The sequence below is a fragment of the Lepidothrix coronata genome, unplaced genomic scaffold, assembly GCF_001604755.1.
Source record: "Lepidothrix coronata isolate B3197 unplaced genomic scaffold, Lepidothrix_coronata-1.0 Scaffold356, whole genome shotgun sequence".
In the NCBI taxonomy this organism is placed as follows: domain Eukaryota; kingdom Metazoa; phylum Chordata; class Aves; order Passeriformes; family Pipridae; genus Lepidothrix; species Lepidothrix coronata.
Genome location: NW_016690536.1, coordinates 96986 through 113351, shown reverse-complemented (window position 1 = coordinate 113351; position 16366 = coordinate 96986). Strand labels below are relative to the sequence as shown.

Genomic DNA, 16366 nt, shown 5'->3' with positions numbered 1-16366 from the left:
TCGAGTTCCCTCGAGTCAGAACGTTTAGGGCAGCTCTCAGCTCAGTCTTTGCCCCAAGTGTCCCACCAGAGCTCCTTTGCTCTGTCTCAAACTGCCAGCGTGGCAGCAGGGGGGGGCAAGGCAGTTTAATACTTCTTTTCTGCTCTGGTGTGATCTGTTTTAATTTTGCAGGGGTGCTGACTGGATCAGCACCAAGAAACACCACCCCCCTGGAGTTAACCACTTTCCAACTCCAGGGGAAAACCCTTTTTAGCCTAGGACAGCACCCATGCAAAAATCAAGGGGTTTATACAGTCTGCATACACGATTGCAACATTTTAACATGGATATTCACATGATTACAACATCTAATCATACATATTAATAATAGGCGGGGTCTGGGTGGAGCTTAGGGCGGTGCTTCCCAGTTTCTTCTCTTGGCACTGAATGTTGGTGCTGGTTCCAGCCTTCAGCCTCAAATGGGGGGCCTGTTTCTCTTCCTTCTCGCTTTGACCTCCTCACCTTTCTGTTGTTAACATCCTGACTACTGAAGCTTGCAGAAACCCTTGGCTCTAAGCCCTTTTCTCCTAGTCAGATGTCTACCCTGCCTTAATTTATGACCTCTAGGTTGACTGTGTAGCATTTCCAGCCTTCTTTTTATGATTAGGTTTGGGTCCAGCGAGCAGAACAGAACGAGTTCTTCAGCAGCACAGGCAGAGCAGGTGTCAGGGGGGGTTTCTCAACAGAGCAAGATCCCTCAGTTAACTCTTTTAGACCTTGCTCTCGTTTCAAAAGGACCTGCCCTTGGCCAGGAGGAGGGGGTTGATCCTGGCTGGGTCTCTCCCTCCCCTTGGAAATGGGGAAGAGGAGGGGAAAGAACTGGAGAAGGATTCGTGAGCTGAGATAAGAGCTGGGAGAGGTCACCCACTGATCACCACCACGGGTAAAACAGACTCAAAGTGGGGATATAAGTTAAATTCATTAATTATTCATTAGTTAAATTTATTAATTATTTATTAATTTATTAGTTAAATTTATCTCCTTCCCCTCAGCAACGGGGAAGAGGAGGGGAAAGAACCAGCGAAGGATTCGTGAGTTAAGAGCTGGGAGAGGTCACCCACTGGTCACCATCACAGTGGGCAAAACAGGCTCAGAGTGGGGATATTGGTTAAATTTATTAATTATTTATTAATTTTTAGTTGAATTTATTAATTATTTATTAATTTATTAGTTAAATTTATCTCCCTCCCCTCGGCAACGGGGCAGAGGAGGGGAAAAAAAGGGCAAAGGNTAAGAGCTGGGAGAGGTCACCCACTGATCACCACCATGGGTAAAACAGACTCAGAGTGGGGATATTAGTTAAATTTATTATTTATTTATTAATTTTTTAGTTAAATTTATCTCCCTCCCCTTGGAAATGGGGATATTAGTTAAATTTATTAATTATTTATTAATTTATTAGTTAAATTTATCTCCCTCCCCTTGGAAATGGGGAAGAGGAGGGGAAAGAACCAGTGAAAGACTTGTGAGTTGAGATAAGAGCTGGGAGAGGTCACCCACTGGTCACCATCACAGTGGGCAAAACAGGCTCAGAGTGGGGATATTGGTTAAATTTATTATTTATTTATTTATTTATTAGTTGAATTTGTTAATTAATTATTAATTTATTAGTTAAATTTATCTCCCTCCCCTCAGCAACGGGGAAGAGGAAGGAAAAAATCCGGTGAAAGATTTGTGAGTTAAGAGCTGGGAGAGGTCACCTACTGATCACCACCACGGGCAAAACAGGCTCAGAGTGGGGATATTGGTTAAATTTATTAATTATTTATTAATGTATTAGTTGAATTTATTAATTATTTATTAATTTATTAGTTAAATTTATCTCCCTCCCCTCGGCAACGGGGCAGAGGAGGGGAAAAAAAGGGCAAAGGATTTGTGAGCTGAGATAAGAGCTGGGAGAGGTCACCCACTGATCACCACCATGGGTAAAACATACTCAGAGTGGGGATATTAGTTAAATTTATTAATAATTTATTAATTTATTAGTGAAATTTATTAATTATTTATTAATTTATTAGTTAAATTTATCTCCCTCCCCTCGGCAACGGGGAAGAGGAGGGGAAAAAAAGGGCAAAGGATTCGTGAGCTGAGATAAGAGCTGGGAGAGGTCACCCACTGATCCCCTTGTATTTCCTTCTTCATCTTGTGCTTGTTCATGCCCTTGAACCAAGTCCATTCTTCTTCATTTCATGCTCCTCTTCCCTTGGACCTTCCCCTGCCCCAGACCTTGGCCGTTCACCTTCCTCTCCTTTCAGCCCCCGGCAGCTGGAGCTCGAGCCTGGCACTGCCTCTGAGCTGGGACAGGATCCATGCCTGGTGTTTTCATTCCTGCCACCTTTCTCCTGGGCACTGGCCAGTGCCTGGTGGAGCTGTGCCAGCCCAGCAGCTTGGACTGGGTGTTTGAGAGCTCCAGTTCTCTCCCCCACTTGGCCCTTTTACTTTCCTTCCCCTTCTCAGCCACCTATTACTGATTTGGCCACTGATGAATTCAGCCACTGGAAGGTGTCCCTGCCCCTGGCAGGAGGTTGGAGCTGAATGATTTTTAAGGTTCCTTCCAAGCCAAACCATTCTGGGATCCTGTGGTTGTTTACATATTCCCCACTCTAAACCCCCCCCCCATCTCCACCCATTATTAACCTCACGTGGTCAACCCTTGCACTAAACCATTTTCAACCACCCTGGCAGATGAGCAGACCTGTTATTTCCACTCCTGTATTAGGAGATAAATTAAATTTTTGTCTTTATAGCACTGCTGTCATGGTCCATCCTCCAGCCACGTGTCGTTATTAAATCAAATTAAATCAAATGCCTCCCCTGGCAGGAGGACATGGAGATACACCTTGCTGAGCAAGAGGTCCACCAGGAGATGGATTGTGTCTCTTCCAGCTCAGAACCTTGCTGATTCATCCTGTTTTTCTTGGGCTCCTTTCCACTGAATCTCTTCTAAAATGTCTCTCAACCTGGTCTCGCTTTATGTGATATTTAAATATCACCGTGTGTGATATTTAACCTACACCTTTCCTTGGGCTCTGCAGCAGTTCCATACCAGCCTCAGCCATGAGAGAGGTCCCTGCCCAGCTCCCCAGACATTTTCAGGGATTAATTCCTTCCTGAGAAGTTCTGGTAGACCATCCACACACTCTCCTGCCCCCCTCACTTTTCAGTTGTAATTGTAAAAGCTCCTTTCACCTGCCCAGCTCATGGTCCTTTATCCTCAGATAATTCTTTACAGCTCCTCCCATCCACCTCGTGCTTGTTTTTACTCTGTCAGAGTCTCATCTGTTTTCGATTTAATAATTCTTGTTTGGAGCTTAAAAAATCCCATCAGTGACCTCAGTACCTCAGTTCTTCTCCAACAGCTCAGCCAGACTCCTGCTGTCCTCTAATTCCTGGCATTCCATGTTCTTTTCCTCGTCTGTCCAGCCAGACTCACTTGTCTCACTGACCTACTCTTGATGTTCTGCTTTGGCTTGGACTTTCAAACCACTTCAGCCCTCGGTGTGATTCAACACCATTTATTTATTTTTCATGTTTTATTCTCTGTGTTCTTTGAAACCAGTCCCTGCCCTGCCACTGGCCTGGGGTTTGCTTTTTCCGTGCAGTTTGTGGTGTGGGTTCCCACAGCTCCCACTCATCATCTTCCTCCTCCTCCTCCTCCTCCTCCTCCTCCTCTGAGACACTGAGACTGTCACAGTCCCCACCAACGACCTGCTGGCTCCTTGCAGCAGTGACATGTCTAATATCTTTATTTATAAACTGTCCTTTATTTATTTAAAGCTCATTATTATCTGCTCATTATTATATTAAATCCAACTCCACCTTGTCCTTGAGGTGACAGGGAGCCGAGTCACCTCACCCCCAAGTGACATTATGGCCTTTCCTCTGCTCCAGGATTAACTTTTTCCCACCTCTGTTTGCCTCCAGCCTCCTGAGGGAGGAATTCTTTCCAGCCTGTGGCTGTGGATGACAACAAGAGCAGGGGAAATGCAGCCTGGAATTCACCAGGAATGGGCTCCCACCGTGGAGAACCCGAGGCACAGCTCCTGGGGGGTGTTTGATAAGGACCTGTCACCCCCATTTTTGGGTGGATCCCAGTCCCCTGTAGCTGTGGATAACCTGGAGATCCCATCAGAGTGTTTTATCCAAGGAAGGTGCAATATTCCCCTCTTAATTTCAAGTTTAGAATCTGGAAAGTAAACACCTGAGAAGAAACTGGGTTCTTCCCACACATCCAACCTCCCTCCCTGTCTCTGCTGTCACTGAGGGGTTTCTGGGGGAGATTTTTAGCTCCCTCAGCTCCCTCAGCTCCTTCCTGTTGCACCCAAAGGCTCTCAATTCACATTTCTCAGGGTGCAGCTGTGGATGAATCCTCTGAGCACTTCCAGGGAGGCTTCCCTGGTTTTTTACCCTCTTCCTGTCACTGCAGGACATCTCCAGTCAATTCTAGGGGTATTCAAGAACCCAGAATCTTTTGATTTTTGACAAACTCCATTCTGAGACCAGAATAAAGAATCTCATCTTCAGACTCCTCTTCCAAAAGTTAAAGGATCAGATTCATCCCAGCACTTGCCCTTTCCAAGGAATGTGACTGTGAAGCACACAAAGACTTGCCTGGGCAGCATCTTAGAAGATCACAAAGAGCCTTCTCCAAGGTCTCTCTCCATGGATAATCCATTGATAACGAGGCTCCAGACTCTTCATCTCCTCCTTGTGTTGTTTTTTTGTTTCCAGCCACCACCACTTCACCATTCCAGGAGTTTCCCTTGTTTGGGTTTTCCAGCCTGGCATTTATAAACTTTTCTATCCCTTTTGTTTTTTATTTTTCATTTTGAACGGATCCCGTCTCTCTCCCAGCAGTTTCACCTATTCCAGGGATTTCTCCAGTTCCTTCTAAATTCCATCTTTTTGCTCCACATGTGATTTTTTCCAGCAATGTGGGGGTTATTTCCTACACCCCTGTGTGACACTGGAGCTCAGGAGGCTCTTACCAAGAAGGTCTGTTGGTGTTCTATCAAACCAACCACACGTTTTCCAAGGAATTCTTCCCCTGCTGATGGGATTTGTGAAAATGTACTGGGATGGGGGGGCTGGGAATTATCCTTCTAGTCCTTGCTGGCTCAACTGCACAAAGCTAATAATGTCCTTGCTCCTGATGTCCCACTTTATGTCCTGCTGAGGTCAAGGTTGTGATTTCAACCAGGAGTCCACTGGACTCACCCAATCCCGGGTGATTTTGGGATATCCCTGTGTTTTTTGGGATGTCCCTCTGGTGGTGGGAACTGTGCTGCTGGCACCAGCACTGCCCTGTTAGCTGGAAAACCCTCTGGAAGGGGACAATTGGTGTCGTTGTGTGCAGATATCAACGAGTGCGAGCGGGACCCGCTGCTGTGCCGGGGCGGGATCTGCATGAACACCGACGGCAGCTTCGAGTGCATCTGCCCCCCTGGCCACGAGCTGACGGCTGAGGGCAACACCTGCATAGGTGAGAGGCTGGAAACCTGTGTCACAGCGAGGGCTCGAGGGGAATCACACAGGGAAACTCAGGTCTCGTGCCGGGGGTACGAATATCTTCTTCCCTGGAAGCGCCCGAGACCAGGTCGGAGCAGCCTGGGCTGGTGGAAGGTGTCTCTGCCCATGGCAGAGGGTGGAATGAGATGATCCTTAAGGTCCTTTCCCACCCAAACCACCCTGTGATTCTGTAATATATGGTTAGAACACCCTCACCCAGGAGGGACCAGTGTTGTTCCCAGGGTTTCACTCCATGTACGTTGTTCCTTCTGCTGTTCACTGAGCACCGACCAACGGGGCAACAACAAACTCACTTTGGAGACCCCGGGGTGGGCACCAGGAGATTCCCAGGGTGGGAATCAGCCCAACTGGCTGCTCCAACTGCTCTTCCCCCCCCAGATATCAACGAGTGCTCCCTCAGTGACAACCTGTGTCGCAACGGGCGCTGCGTCAACGTCATCGGCACCTACCAGTGCTCGTGCGACTCGGGCTTCCAGGCCACGCTGGACAGGCAGGGCTGTGTTGGTGAGTCCTCCTCTGTGCCAAAGAGTCATTCCAGGACCCCAGGATGAGCCCAGAGCCCTCCTGGTGTCTTGTCTGTTATTTATAACCCTCAGGGTTGGATGGTTGGAGGGTTGGACGAGGGGGGAACCTCCCGGTTGAGTGACGGCCCAATTTGCCGGTGAGGGAGTGTGGGTGGCTGTGGTTGGGGGGAAGGCACTGGTGTCCTCTTCAGCACCTCTGCTGCGAGGCACATACCCCAAGCCACAACTCAAACTGCTGCCTGAGCTCTCCCTTGTCCCCAGACATCGACGAGTGCACCATCACCAACGGGGGCTGTGACACCCACTGCTCCAACTCGGAGGGCAGCTACGAGTGCAGCTGCAGCGAGGGCTACGCGCTCATGCCAGACAAGAGGTCCTGTGCAGGTCAGTGCCCGTGCCAGACAAGAGGTCCTGTGCAGCTCAGTGCCCACCTCAACCCTCGGAGGTGCTGCCCCAGGCACCTCTGTGGCCGCTTCAGGGCGAGGGAGTCTCGTTTTTGAGCCCGTTCCCCAGGGGTGATTTTCCTGTCCAGCCCCTCTCGCGGGCTCCTGGAACTGCAGGATCTGGAGCAAAGCCCCTCCTGTGCCTCCCTCCTGGGCTTCCACAATCCTGTTTACCTTGGCAATGGTCTCCCCTCTCTAGATATCGATGAGTGTGAGGATAATCCTGACATCTGTGATGGTGGGCAGTGCACAAACATCCCCGGCGAGTACCGGTGCCTCTGCTTCGACGGCTTCATGGCATCCCTGGACATGAAGACCTGCATTGGTGAGGACTGTGGTGGATGCAGGAAGGGATGCAGAGGGTTGCCCCAGAGTCCTTGTGGTGTTCCATGGTTCTTTTCCTCCTGCAGATGTGAACGAGTGTGACCTCAACCCCAACATCTGCCTGCACGGCGAGTGTGAGAACACCAAGGGCTCCTTCATCTGCCACTGCCAGCTCGGCTACTTCGTCAAGAAGGGAACCACAGGGTGCACAGGTGGGACCTCAGCAGACCTGGAGCCTTCCCAGACAGCTCCCACGGCTGCCACGGAGAGGGCACCGTGCCTGGGGTGTTGTGTGGGGGATGCCGTGGGCACCCAGGGGTGTGGCTGTGCTGGGAGCAAATCCTGGGCAGCCACAGGTGGCCAGGAAGGCAGAGTAGAGACAAGAACTCACCTATTTGTAGTTGAAAGCCAAGCCAGGGGCCTGCCCTTCCTTTTACATCATTTTCCAGGGCTGAGCACAAGAAATGCTCCCCAAAATGCTGAGGTTCCCCAAAATGTTGAGGTTCGGGCTCCTGGGATCCACTGGTATCCATGAGCAGGATCAAAGCTGGACCTCCTTCTGGGCAGTCAGAGGTGGCCAGGAAGGCAGGTTAGAGACAAGCACTGACCTATTTCTAGTTGATAGCCAAACCTTTCCTTTTACATCACCTTCCAGCTTCAGCTCAGAGGTCCAACTCCAGGCAGCCTGTTCCCCAAAATGCTGAGGTTCAGGCTCCTGGGATCCATTGGAACCCAAACCCAGGAACAGGATCATAGCTGGACCCCCTTCCTGGGCAGTCAGAGGTGACCAGAAAGGCAGATTAGAGACAAGAGTTGACCTATTTGTAGCTGAAAGCCAAGCCAGGGCCCTGCCCTTCCTTTTGCATCATCTTCCTCAGCCCTTCAGCTCCAGGGTCCAACTCCAGGGAGCCTGTTCCCCAAAATGCTGAGGTTCAGGCTCCTGGGATCCATTGGTATCCAAACCTATGATCAGGATCATAGTTGGACTCCCTCCTGGGCAGTCAGAGGTGGCCAGGAAGGCAGGTTAGAGACAACAACTGACCTATTTCTAATTGATACCCAAGCCAGGGGCTGCTCTTCTTTTTGCATCATTTTCCAGGGCTGAGCACAGCTCAGCTCTTCTGTTCCCCAAAATGCTGAGGTTCAGGCTCCATTGGTATCCAAACCATGAGCAGGATCATAGCTGGACCCCCTTCCTGGGCAGTCAGAGGGGGCCAGGAAGGCAGGTTAGAGACAGGAACTGACCTGTTTCTAGTTGAAAGCCAAACCTTTCCTTTTGCATAATCTTCCAGCTCAGGGGTCTGACTCCAGGCAGCCTGTTCCCCAAAATGCTGAGGTTCAGGGCTCCTGGAATCCATTGGAACCCAAACCCAGGAGCGGGATCATCCCTGTCTGCTCTCTCCTGCCCTGGGAGAGCTGAGCTGGGTGTCCTTCCTCCCCGCAGACATCGACGAGTGCGAGATCGGGGCTCACAACTGCGACATGCACGCCTCCTGCATCAACGTGCCCGGCAGCTTCAAGTGCAAGTGTCGCACGGGCTGGCTCGGGGACGGGCTGAAGTGCAACGGTGAGTCCTCCCCCGGGAGAGGGAGCTCCTGGGGGCACCTCTGGGGGCTGGGCTGAGCTGGCACGTGGGCTGAGAGCGCCAGGAGTCACATGAAGAGCGGCTGAGGGAGCTGGGGGGGCTCAGCCTGGAGAAAAGGAGGGTCAGGGGGGACCTTCTGGCTCTCTGTGACTCCCTGACAGGAGGGGGGAGCTGGGGAGGGTCGGGCTCTGCTCCCAGGGAACAAGGGAGAGGAAGAGGAGACTGAGTGGAGAACTCACTGCAGTTACAACTTCCTTGGGAGGGGCAGAGGAGGGGCAGGGACTGAACTCTGCTCTGGGGGGAGCAGGGACAGGACCCAGGGAATGGCTGGAGCTGTGTCAGGAGAGGTTCAGGTGGGATCTCAGGAAAAGGTTCTTCCCCCAGAGGGTGGTTGGCACTGCCCAGGCTCCCCAGGGCAGTGGGCACAGCCCCAAGGCTGCCAGAGCTCCAGGAGGGTTTGGGTGATCCTCTCAGGCACATGGGGATGGGCCTGTGCAGGGCCAGGACTGGATGCTCCTTGGGGGTCCCTTCCAACCTGGCATGTTCCGGGATTCCATGACAAGAGGAAGCATCCCTTCCCAGGTCTTGTAAAACCCATTCCCAGGGCTGACAGGACCCATTCCCAGGGCTGGTAGCGCCTGTTCCCAGGGCTGCCCATTCCAAAGGCAGGCAGAGCCTATTCCCAGGTCTGGTAAAACCCATTCCCAGGGTTGGCAGGGCCCATTCCCAGGGCTGGTAGAACCTCTTCCCAGGGCTGCCATTCCAAAGGCTGGCAGGACCCATTCCCAGGGCTGGTAGAACCCATTCCTAGGGCTGGTGCAGCACCCATTCCAAAGGCTGACAGGTCCCATTCCCAGGGCTGGTAGAAGTTCCCTCAGGGGAAGTTTAGGTTGAAAATTAGGGAAATTTTATTCACGGAGAGGGTTGTCAAGCCCTGGAACGGGCTGTCCTGGGAGGTGGTGGAGTCACCACCCCTGGAGGGATCTCAAAGCCGTGTAGATGTGGCACCTGGGGCCGCGGGCGAGCGTCGTGGTCACAGAGGCCGGAGAAGCTCCCGGAGATCCGTCGGAGCCTCGCGAGCGCCCGGAGAACCTCCCAGAGCATCCCTGAGCCCCCTGAGCTGCCCAGGCTCGAGGGGCAGGGCCGGAGGCAGAGCCCTGACGGGGTGTTCTCCCTGCCCAGACCTGGACGAGTGTGCAACCGAAGAGCACAAGTGCAACCTCAACGCCAACTGCGTGAACACGCCCGGCTCCTACCGCTGCGCCTGCCGCGAGGGCTTCAACGGCGACGGCTTCTCCTGCTCAGGTGAGGCCACGGGCAGCGGGAATGTGGCCTGGGACGTGGAGTTTTATCCCAGTTATGCCCCAAAAATCCCCCACTTTGACGGGGGCACTGGCAGTTTCTCTTTAAGTGTAGACGATGAATGGACCTGCGTGTTTGAAGGCTTTTAATTCAAAAGTCGTCGTGAAAGGGGTGGTGGGGTGGTGGGGTGTTCTCATCCAAGCTGCAGCAGCTCCAGGGGGGTGGTTAAGCCCCTCACAGCTCGTTAGGCAGATGTAACAAGCCTTAAGTAGAAAGCCTTTAGGGATTGTTATTTCTCACAGTTCCAAATCACTGGATATTCCCTGGAGCTGCTCTCCCAGACAAAATAACTCCCTGATCCCAAGCCATTTTGCTTCCTTTTTTTTTTTCCTACTGCTTCAGCTCAAAGAGTGGTTTGGAATATTTAATTTTGCTTCGTGTTATCGCAGCTTTACTTGAAGAAACAACCCCACTGGAGGAATTCCTCCTGGGCAGACACGTCGTTCTCTTTTCTGAGCTTCTTTCCTTCTCATCCTTCGCCCTCTTCCCCGCCAGCCTGGCTCAGCACCCCGGGGTGCATGTGTCTGGGCTTCCCCAGAAATCCCAGATGTCCCCCCAAAATCCACAGCAGCCCGACTGACACCTCAGATACCTTCAGCAGGGATCCCCCACCCCCTCAGGAGGTGTTTGGGGAGGATCAAGGCAATGAGGAGAACTGCAGCCCCCTCGCAGAAGAGGGGTGGGCTGGGCTTGTGGGAATTTTGAGGGAAGTGCCACGTGCTGGGGGCTGCTGTGTCAGTGTCCTGCTGGGTCTCTCTAGACGTGGATGAGTGTGCAGACAACGTGAACCTGTGTGAGAACGGGCAGTGCCTCAATGCCCCCGGCGGGTACCGCTGCGAGTGCGAGATGGGCTTCAACCCCACCGAGGACAGCAAGGCCTGCCAGGGTGAGTGCCCAGAGTTCTGCCCAGCTCGGTGCCCACCTCCCTTCTGTCCTTCCCTCTCCACTGCTCTGTCACCACCCAGCCCATTGCTAAGGCCCCCCATCACCTGGTGGTGCAAAGCTCTTGAGCTTCCAGCTGGCAGGAGTTGGTCCCCAGCCTTCAGAGGGGTTGGGGTAAGCCAAGGGTTCCTGAAAAATGTGGGCAGGGGTGAGAGGAGAGGGCATTGATGCAGCATTCCTGCAAAATGTGGGCATGGGTGAGAGGAGAGGGCATTGGTGCAGCATTCATGAAAAATTTGGGCATGGGTGAGAGGAGGGGGCACTGATGCAACATTCCTGCAAAATGTGGGCAGGGGTGAGAGGAGAGGGCACTGATGCAGCATTCTTGAAAAATGTGGGCATGGGTGAGAGGAGAGGGCATTGAGAGCAGTCCTGCTCACCCAGGAGATGGTGTCCCATGGCACCAAAAGCCATCCTGAGATGGGTCACCCACAGCAGGGCCGTGGTGGGACAGGAGAAGCCTGTGCTGGCCCTGCCTCTGGCACACCCTGAGTGCCCAGCTCTGCCTGTTTTTGCAGACATCGATGAGTGCACCTTCCAGAACATCTGTGTCTTTGGCACCTGCCAGAACCTGCCCGGGATGTTCCGCTGCGCCTGCGACGATGGATATGAGCTGGACAGGAGTGGAGGCAACTGCACAGGTCAGGGCTGCTGGCAGAGGGGCACTGCTCTGGGTGGCACCAGCAGCCTAAAGCCAGCTCAGTGTCCCTGTGGGACGCTGGAAGGGCGACAGGAGGGACAGCTCAGTGTGGCTCTGCTCCTTTCTGCTGCCTCTGGGAGGGTGGTGGGAGGTGGGACAAGGCAAGGCCCGTTTCTAGAAGGGTTTTGGTGACAGCCCATGAAGAGCTTTAGGGACACCAAGGTGTGGGTGTTCACCTGCAGAGCTCTGTGCCTGTCTTCACCCTGTTTTTCCCTCTCCACCCTTCCATCCTTTCAGACATCAATGAATGTGCAGACCCTGTGAACTGCATCAACGGGCTCTGCGTCAACACCCCTGGCAGCTACTTGTGCAACTGCCCCCAGGACTTCGAGCTGAACCCCACCGGGGTGGGCTGTGTGGGTGAGTGGGGACCTGCATGGAGAGCACCCTGGGTGGCCTTCTTGGGGGTCCCTCAGAGCTGGAACTGGCCACTACCAGGCTGGCTGACCACCAGAAGAAAAGGAGCCATCTCCTGTTGGGCCTGGCCCACCTTGTGTCACCCATGTGGGTGCTCTGCTTCTTGAAGAAGTTATTCCAGGGAAGCTCTGGGGCTGTTCTTGTTCCCTGGAAGTGTCCAAGGCACTGTTGGACAGGGCTTGGAGCAACCTGGGCTGGTGGAAGGTGTCCCTGCCCGTGGCAAGGGGTGGAACTCCACGACCTTCAAGGTCCTCCCAGCCCAAACCAGCCTGGGATCCTGTGATTCTGTTCCTCCTGTGCACACAAAGTTTCCTGGAGGGGCTCTGCTCACCCACCGCTGTCTTTGTGCAGACACCCGTGTCGGGAATTGCTTCCTGGACACCCAGGATCGAGGAGACGGGGGGATCTCCTGCAGTGCAGAGATCGGAGTCGGGGTCACTCGGGCCTCCTGCTGCTGCTCCCTGGGCCGTGCCTGGGGCAACCCCTGCGAGCTGTGCCCCCCAGCCAACACCAGTGAGTTGGGCAGTGCCTGGGGGGAACTCGGGAATGCGGTGGATGGACAGCAGGGAAGGGAGACAGGGATGCTTCCCTATGGATTCTCTACTCAGGGAGGGGCTCCTGGGTCCTGGATTTGCTGGGGAAGCTGAGGGAGAGGGAGGTAACCCTGAGCAGGGCCAGGCAGGGCAGGGGAGGGGTGAAGTGGGGTGGGGGAGACCCGACTGGTCGTGCCTTGTTGGGATTCAGCTTGGGATCCTTCATCCCTAGTCTGGTGGGGGATGTGGAATAACCCTGTTATTCCAGCAGGCAGGCAGAGCCAGGAGGGATAATTTGGCCATGGAAGTCAGGCTGCTCCTTCTGCCACCACCCCTACCCCCGTGGCCTGTTTTTCCCGGGTTTCTCCTGCTTCTCCCTCCCCCTCTTGTTTCCTGGGAGCCTCCCACAAGCTCTGGACCCCCCTGACTGATTTTTCCACAGCCGAGTACAAGACCCTGTGCCCTGGAGGGGAAGGATTCCGGCCCAACCCCATCACTGTCATCCTGGAGGGTGAGTTATCCTGTGCCCCGTGCCCGGGGTGCTGGGGGAGCCCAGCCCTGTGAGGGCACTGCCGGGTGCCCACCTTTGAATCACAGAATCATAGAATCAGCTGGGTTGGAAGGGACCTCTGAGATCATCAATCCAACCCTTGATCCAACCCCGCTGTGGTTCCCAGCCCATGGCACTGATGCCACATCCAGTCTCAGCTTAAAAACCTCCAGGGATGGAGAATCCACCCCTTCCCTGGGCAGCCCATTCCAATGGCTGAGCACCCTCTCTGCAAAGAAATTCTTCCTAATATCCAACCTAACCCTCCCCTGGCACAGCTTCAGACCCAGCCCTCTTGTCTTGCTGATGGTTGGCTGGGAAAAGAGACCAACCCCCCCTGGCTCCCCCCTCCTGTCAGGGAGTTGTAGAGAGTGAGGAGGTCTCCCCTGAGCCTCCTCTTCTCCAGGCTGAACAGCCCCAGCTCCCTCAGCCTCTCCTCACAGCACTTGTGCTCCAGTCCCTTCCCCAGCCTCATTGCTCTCCTCTGGACCTGCTCCAGGACCTCCATGTCCTTCCTGAGCTGAGGGGCCCAGAACTGGACACAGTTTGGATGTGCTCTCCTGGGATGAGCTCCTGCTCCGGGAGGTGTTGGGATGGACCCTCTGGGGTGCCAGGCAAGCCAACACCTCCCTCTGCTCTCCCTCCCCAGACATCGACGAGTGCCAGGAGCTGCCAGGGCTGTGCCAGGGCGGCAACTGCGTCAACACCTTCGGCAGCTTCCAGTGCGAGTGTCCCCTCGGGTACTACCTCAACGAGGACACGCGGATCTGCGAAGGTACTGGGGCCCCAAAATCAGGGAAAATCCCTTCTCTGGGCTGGTGCCCAGCCTGCCCCGACCCCGTGTCGTGCCCTCTCCCCCCGTGCCTGCTGGTTTGACCCCCCACTCGCCCTGTTTTTGGCAGATATCGATGAGTGCTCTGCCCACATCGGGATCTGCGGCCCTGGCACCTGCTACAACACCCTGGGCAACTACACCTGCGTGTGCCCCCCCGAGTACATGCAGGTCAACGGAGGGAACAACTGCATGGGTACGGCAGGGGCTGGGCCATACTGGGCCGTACTGGGCCATACGGGGATGGGGGGGCACTGCCCAGCCTGTGCCCGGGCCTGGTGCTGGGCTGGGGGCTGAGGGGGGGCAGCACAAGGGCTGGGAGTGACCAGTGAGACCCGCTGGCAGGGCCCTTCCCGGGGCTGGCAGAACCTCTTCCCGGGGCTGGTAGAACCTCTTCCCAGGGTTGCCATTCCAAAGGCTGGCAGGACCCATTCCCAGGGGTGGTAGAACCCATTCCCAGGGCTGGTAGAACCCATTCCCACGGTTGGCAGTGCCCAATCCAAAGCCTCACAGCTTCCATTCCCAGGGCTGGTAGAACCCATTCCCAGGGTTGGCAGGGCCCCTTCCCAGAGCTGGTAGCACCTCTTCCCAGGGCTGGTGGAACCTCTTCCCAGGGCTGCCATTCCAAAGGCTGGCAGGACCCATTCCCAGGGCTGGTAGAACCCATTCTTAGGGTTGGCACAGCACCCATTCCCAGAGCTGGTAGAACTCATTCCCAGGGCTGGCAGGGCCCATTCCCAGGGCTGGTAGCACCTCTTCCCAAGGCTGGTAGAACCCATTGCAAAGGCTGACAGGTCCCATTCCCAGGGGTGGTAGAACCCATTCCCAGGGCTGGCAGGGCCCATTCCCAGGGGTGGTAGAACCTCTTCCCAGGGCTGCCATTCCAAAGGCTGGCAGGACCCATTCCTAGGGCTGCCAGAACCCATTCCCAGGGCTGCCATTCCAAAGGCTGGCAGGTCCCATTTCCAGGGCTGGTAGAACCCATTCCCAGGGCTGGCGCAGCACCCGTTCCAAAGCCTGGTAGGTCCCATTCCTAGAGCTGGTAGAACCCATTCCCAGGGCTGGCAGGACCCATTCCCAGGGCTGGCAGTGCCCATGCCAGGCTGGGAATGCTGCCTGTGCTGCCTCTGCAGACATGAGGAAGAGCGTGTGCTACCGCAACTACAACGACACGTGTGAGAACGAGCTCTCCTTCAACATGACCAAGAAGATGTGCTGCTGCTCCTACAACATTGGCAAGGCCTGGAACAAGCCCTGTGAGCCCTGTCCCACCCCTGCCAGCCGTAAGTCACCTCATTCCCTGCTGTCCCCTCGCTTTTCCAGGGATTCTGATGCCCAAAAGCCAGAAAATAACTCCCTAAAACTCTTTTTGGAAGCAAAAAGCACTCGTTTATTCCATGCTGGATGCACAGGAATGTTTTCCCAAGTGTGCATCCTGAGCTATATAGGAGTTAGATCTTTGTACTGTCATCTAATTACAATATTTTTATAAGACTTTATGCTTTCTATTGTCATTTAATTGCAGTATTTGGACATCACCTCAGCTGTTACACCCACTTCCAAAACTGACCCTCCCATAACACCACCCCTGACACACCTCCCAAATTTAACTCAGAGGTCTCAAAGACCCTTCTATCTTCTTATTCCTTGGTCTTTGGCACAGTATCATCCCTTCTGGAATGGTTTCAAGGCTCCTGGAGAGCTTTGCTTGGTTCTTGTCAGAGGTTGTGGGTCTTTCACAGGCAGAGAAACCCCCTTTCCTCCTTAAAATCCCTGTCTGTTGAGATCCTGAACAAAGAAGGTTCAACAGCAGTTTTAGAAACTTTGTCCCAAGGCAGTGGCAAGGTAAAGGTGCCAACAAGCTGGACTAAAACTTAGATAATGTGGATTTTAAGGCTAAAATCCCATGCACTTTGGGGCACAGCCCCTGCCAAGAGGAGGGGGACAAGGGAGAACACCCTGTCACCCTGTGAGTCTGTGCTGAGCCCCTCCTGCCTGGCACCCCCCCAAATCCAGCCATGGCTGGGCCCTCTGTGCCCACTGGGCACGGCCCTGACCTTGAGGTTCCCGTTCCAGCCGAGTACCAGATCCTGTGTGGGAACCAAGCCCCTGGATTTATCATCGACATCCACACGGGGAAGCCCATTGGTGAGTAAATAATCCTTCCCTTCCCCTTCTCCTTCCCCTTTCCCACACCTTCCCTTCCCAGAGGATATCCCTGCAGGGCTGCTGGTGGGTTGTGCTGGGCACAGCCACACTCAGGGACCCCTGAGCCATCCCAGAATTCCAATGGACCCCCTCCCTAGACTCCCCATTTCCAGCCTGGTCCCAGAGCCTGGCCAAGTGTCCCTGTTACTGCAGAGACACCCTTGGAGCAAACAGGGTGGATTCCTGGTAGGAACCTTCCACAGGGTGGATGTCCTGGTAGGAGAAAGCCCCCCAAATGCCCCAAAAAGGAGAAAAAAAAGGCAAAAAATCAGATATATTTAGTACATATATATTTACATATACTACATTTATATACAGTTACAATACTATATATAAATGTAGTATATGTAAATATATATGTACTAAATATATCTGATT

General features: G+C 54.0%; 1 protein-coding gene across 1 annotated transcript in view; it reads left to right on the top strand.

Annotated features, from left to right (window-relative positions):
- FBN3 (fibrillin 3) overlaps window positions 1–16366 on the top strand; it is a 124411-nt gene that overhangs the window by 82526 nt on the left and 25519 nt on the right. Inside the window, exons 24-40 of the mRNA XM_017838759.1 lie at window positions 5396–5521; window positions 5947–6072; window positions 6354–6476; window positions 6735–6860; window positions 6946–7071; window positions 8304–8426; window positions 9627–9749; window positions 10567–10692; window positions 11267–11389; window positions 11686–11808; window positions 12217–12378; window positions 12841–12909; window positions 13598–13723; window positions 13851–13976; window positions 14914–15063; window positions 15857–15928; window positions 16102–16174. Of these exons, the coding sequence (XP_017694248.1) occupies window positions 5396–5521; window positions 5947–6072; window positions 6354–6476; window positions 6735–6860; window positions 6946–7071; window positions 8304–8426; window positions 9627–9749; window positions 10567–10692; window positions 11267–11389; window positions 11686–11808; window positions 12217–12378; window positions 12841–12909; window positions 13598–13723; window positions 13851–13976; window positions 14914–15063; window positions 15857–15928; window positions 16102–16174 (2023 nt within the window). The remainder of the gene's footprint in view (window positions 1–5395; window positions 5522–5946; window positions 6073–6353; window positions 6477–6734; window positions 6861–6945; window positions 7072–8303; window positions 8427–9626; window positions 9750–10566; window positions 10693–11266; window positions 11390–11685; window positions 11809–12216; window positions 12379–12840; window positions 12910–13597; window positions 13724–13850; window positions 13977–14913; window positions 15064–15856; window positions 15929–16101; window positions 16175–16366) is intronic.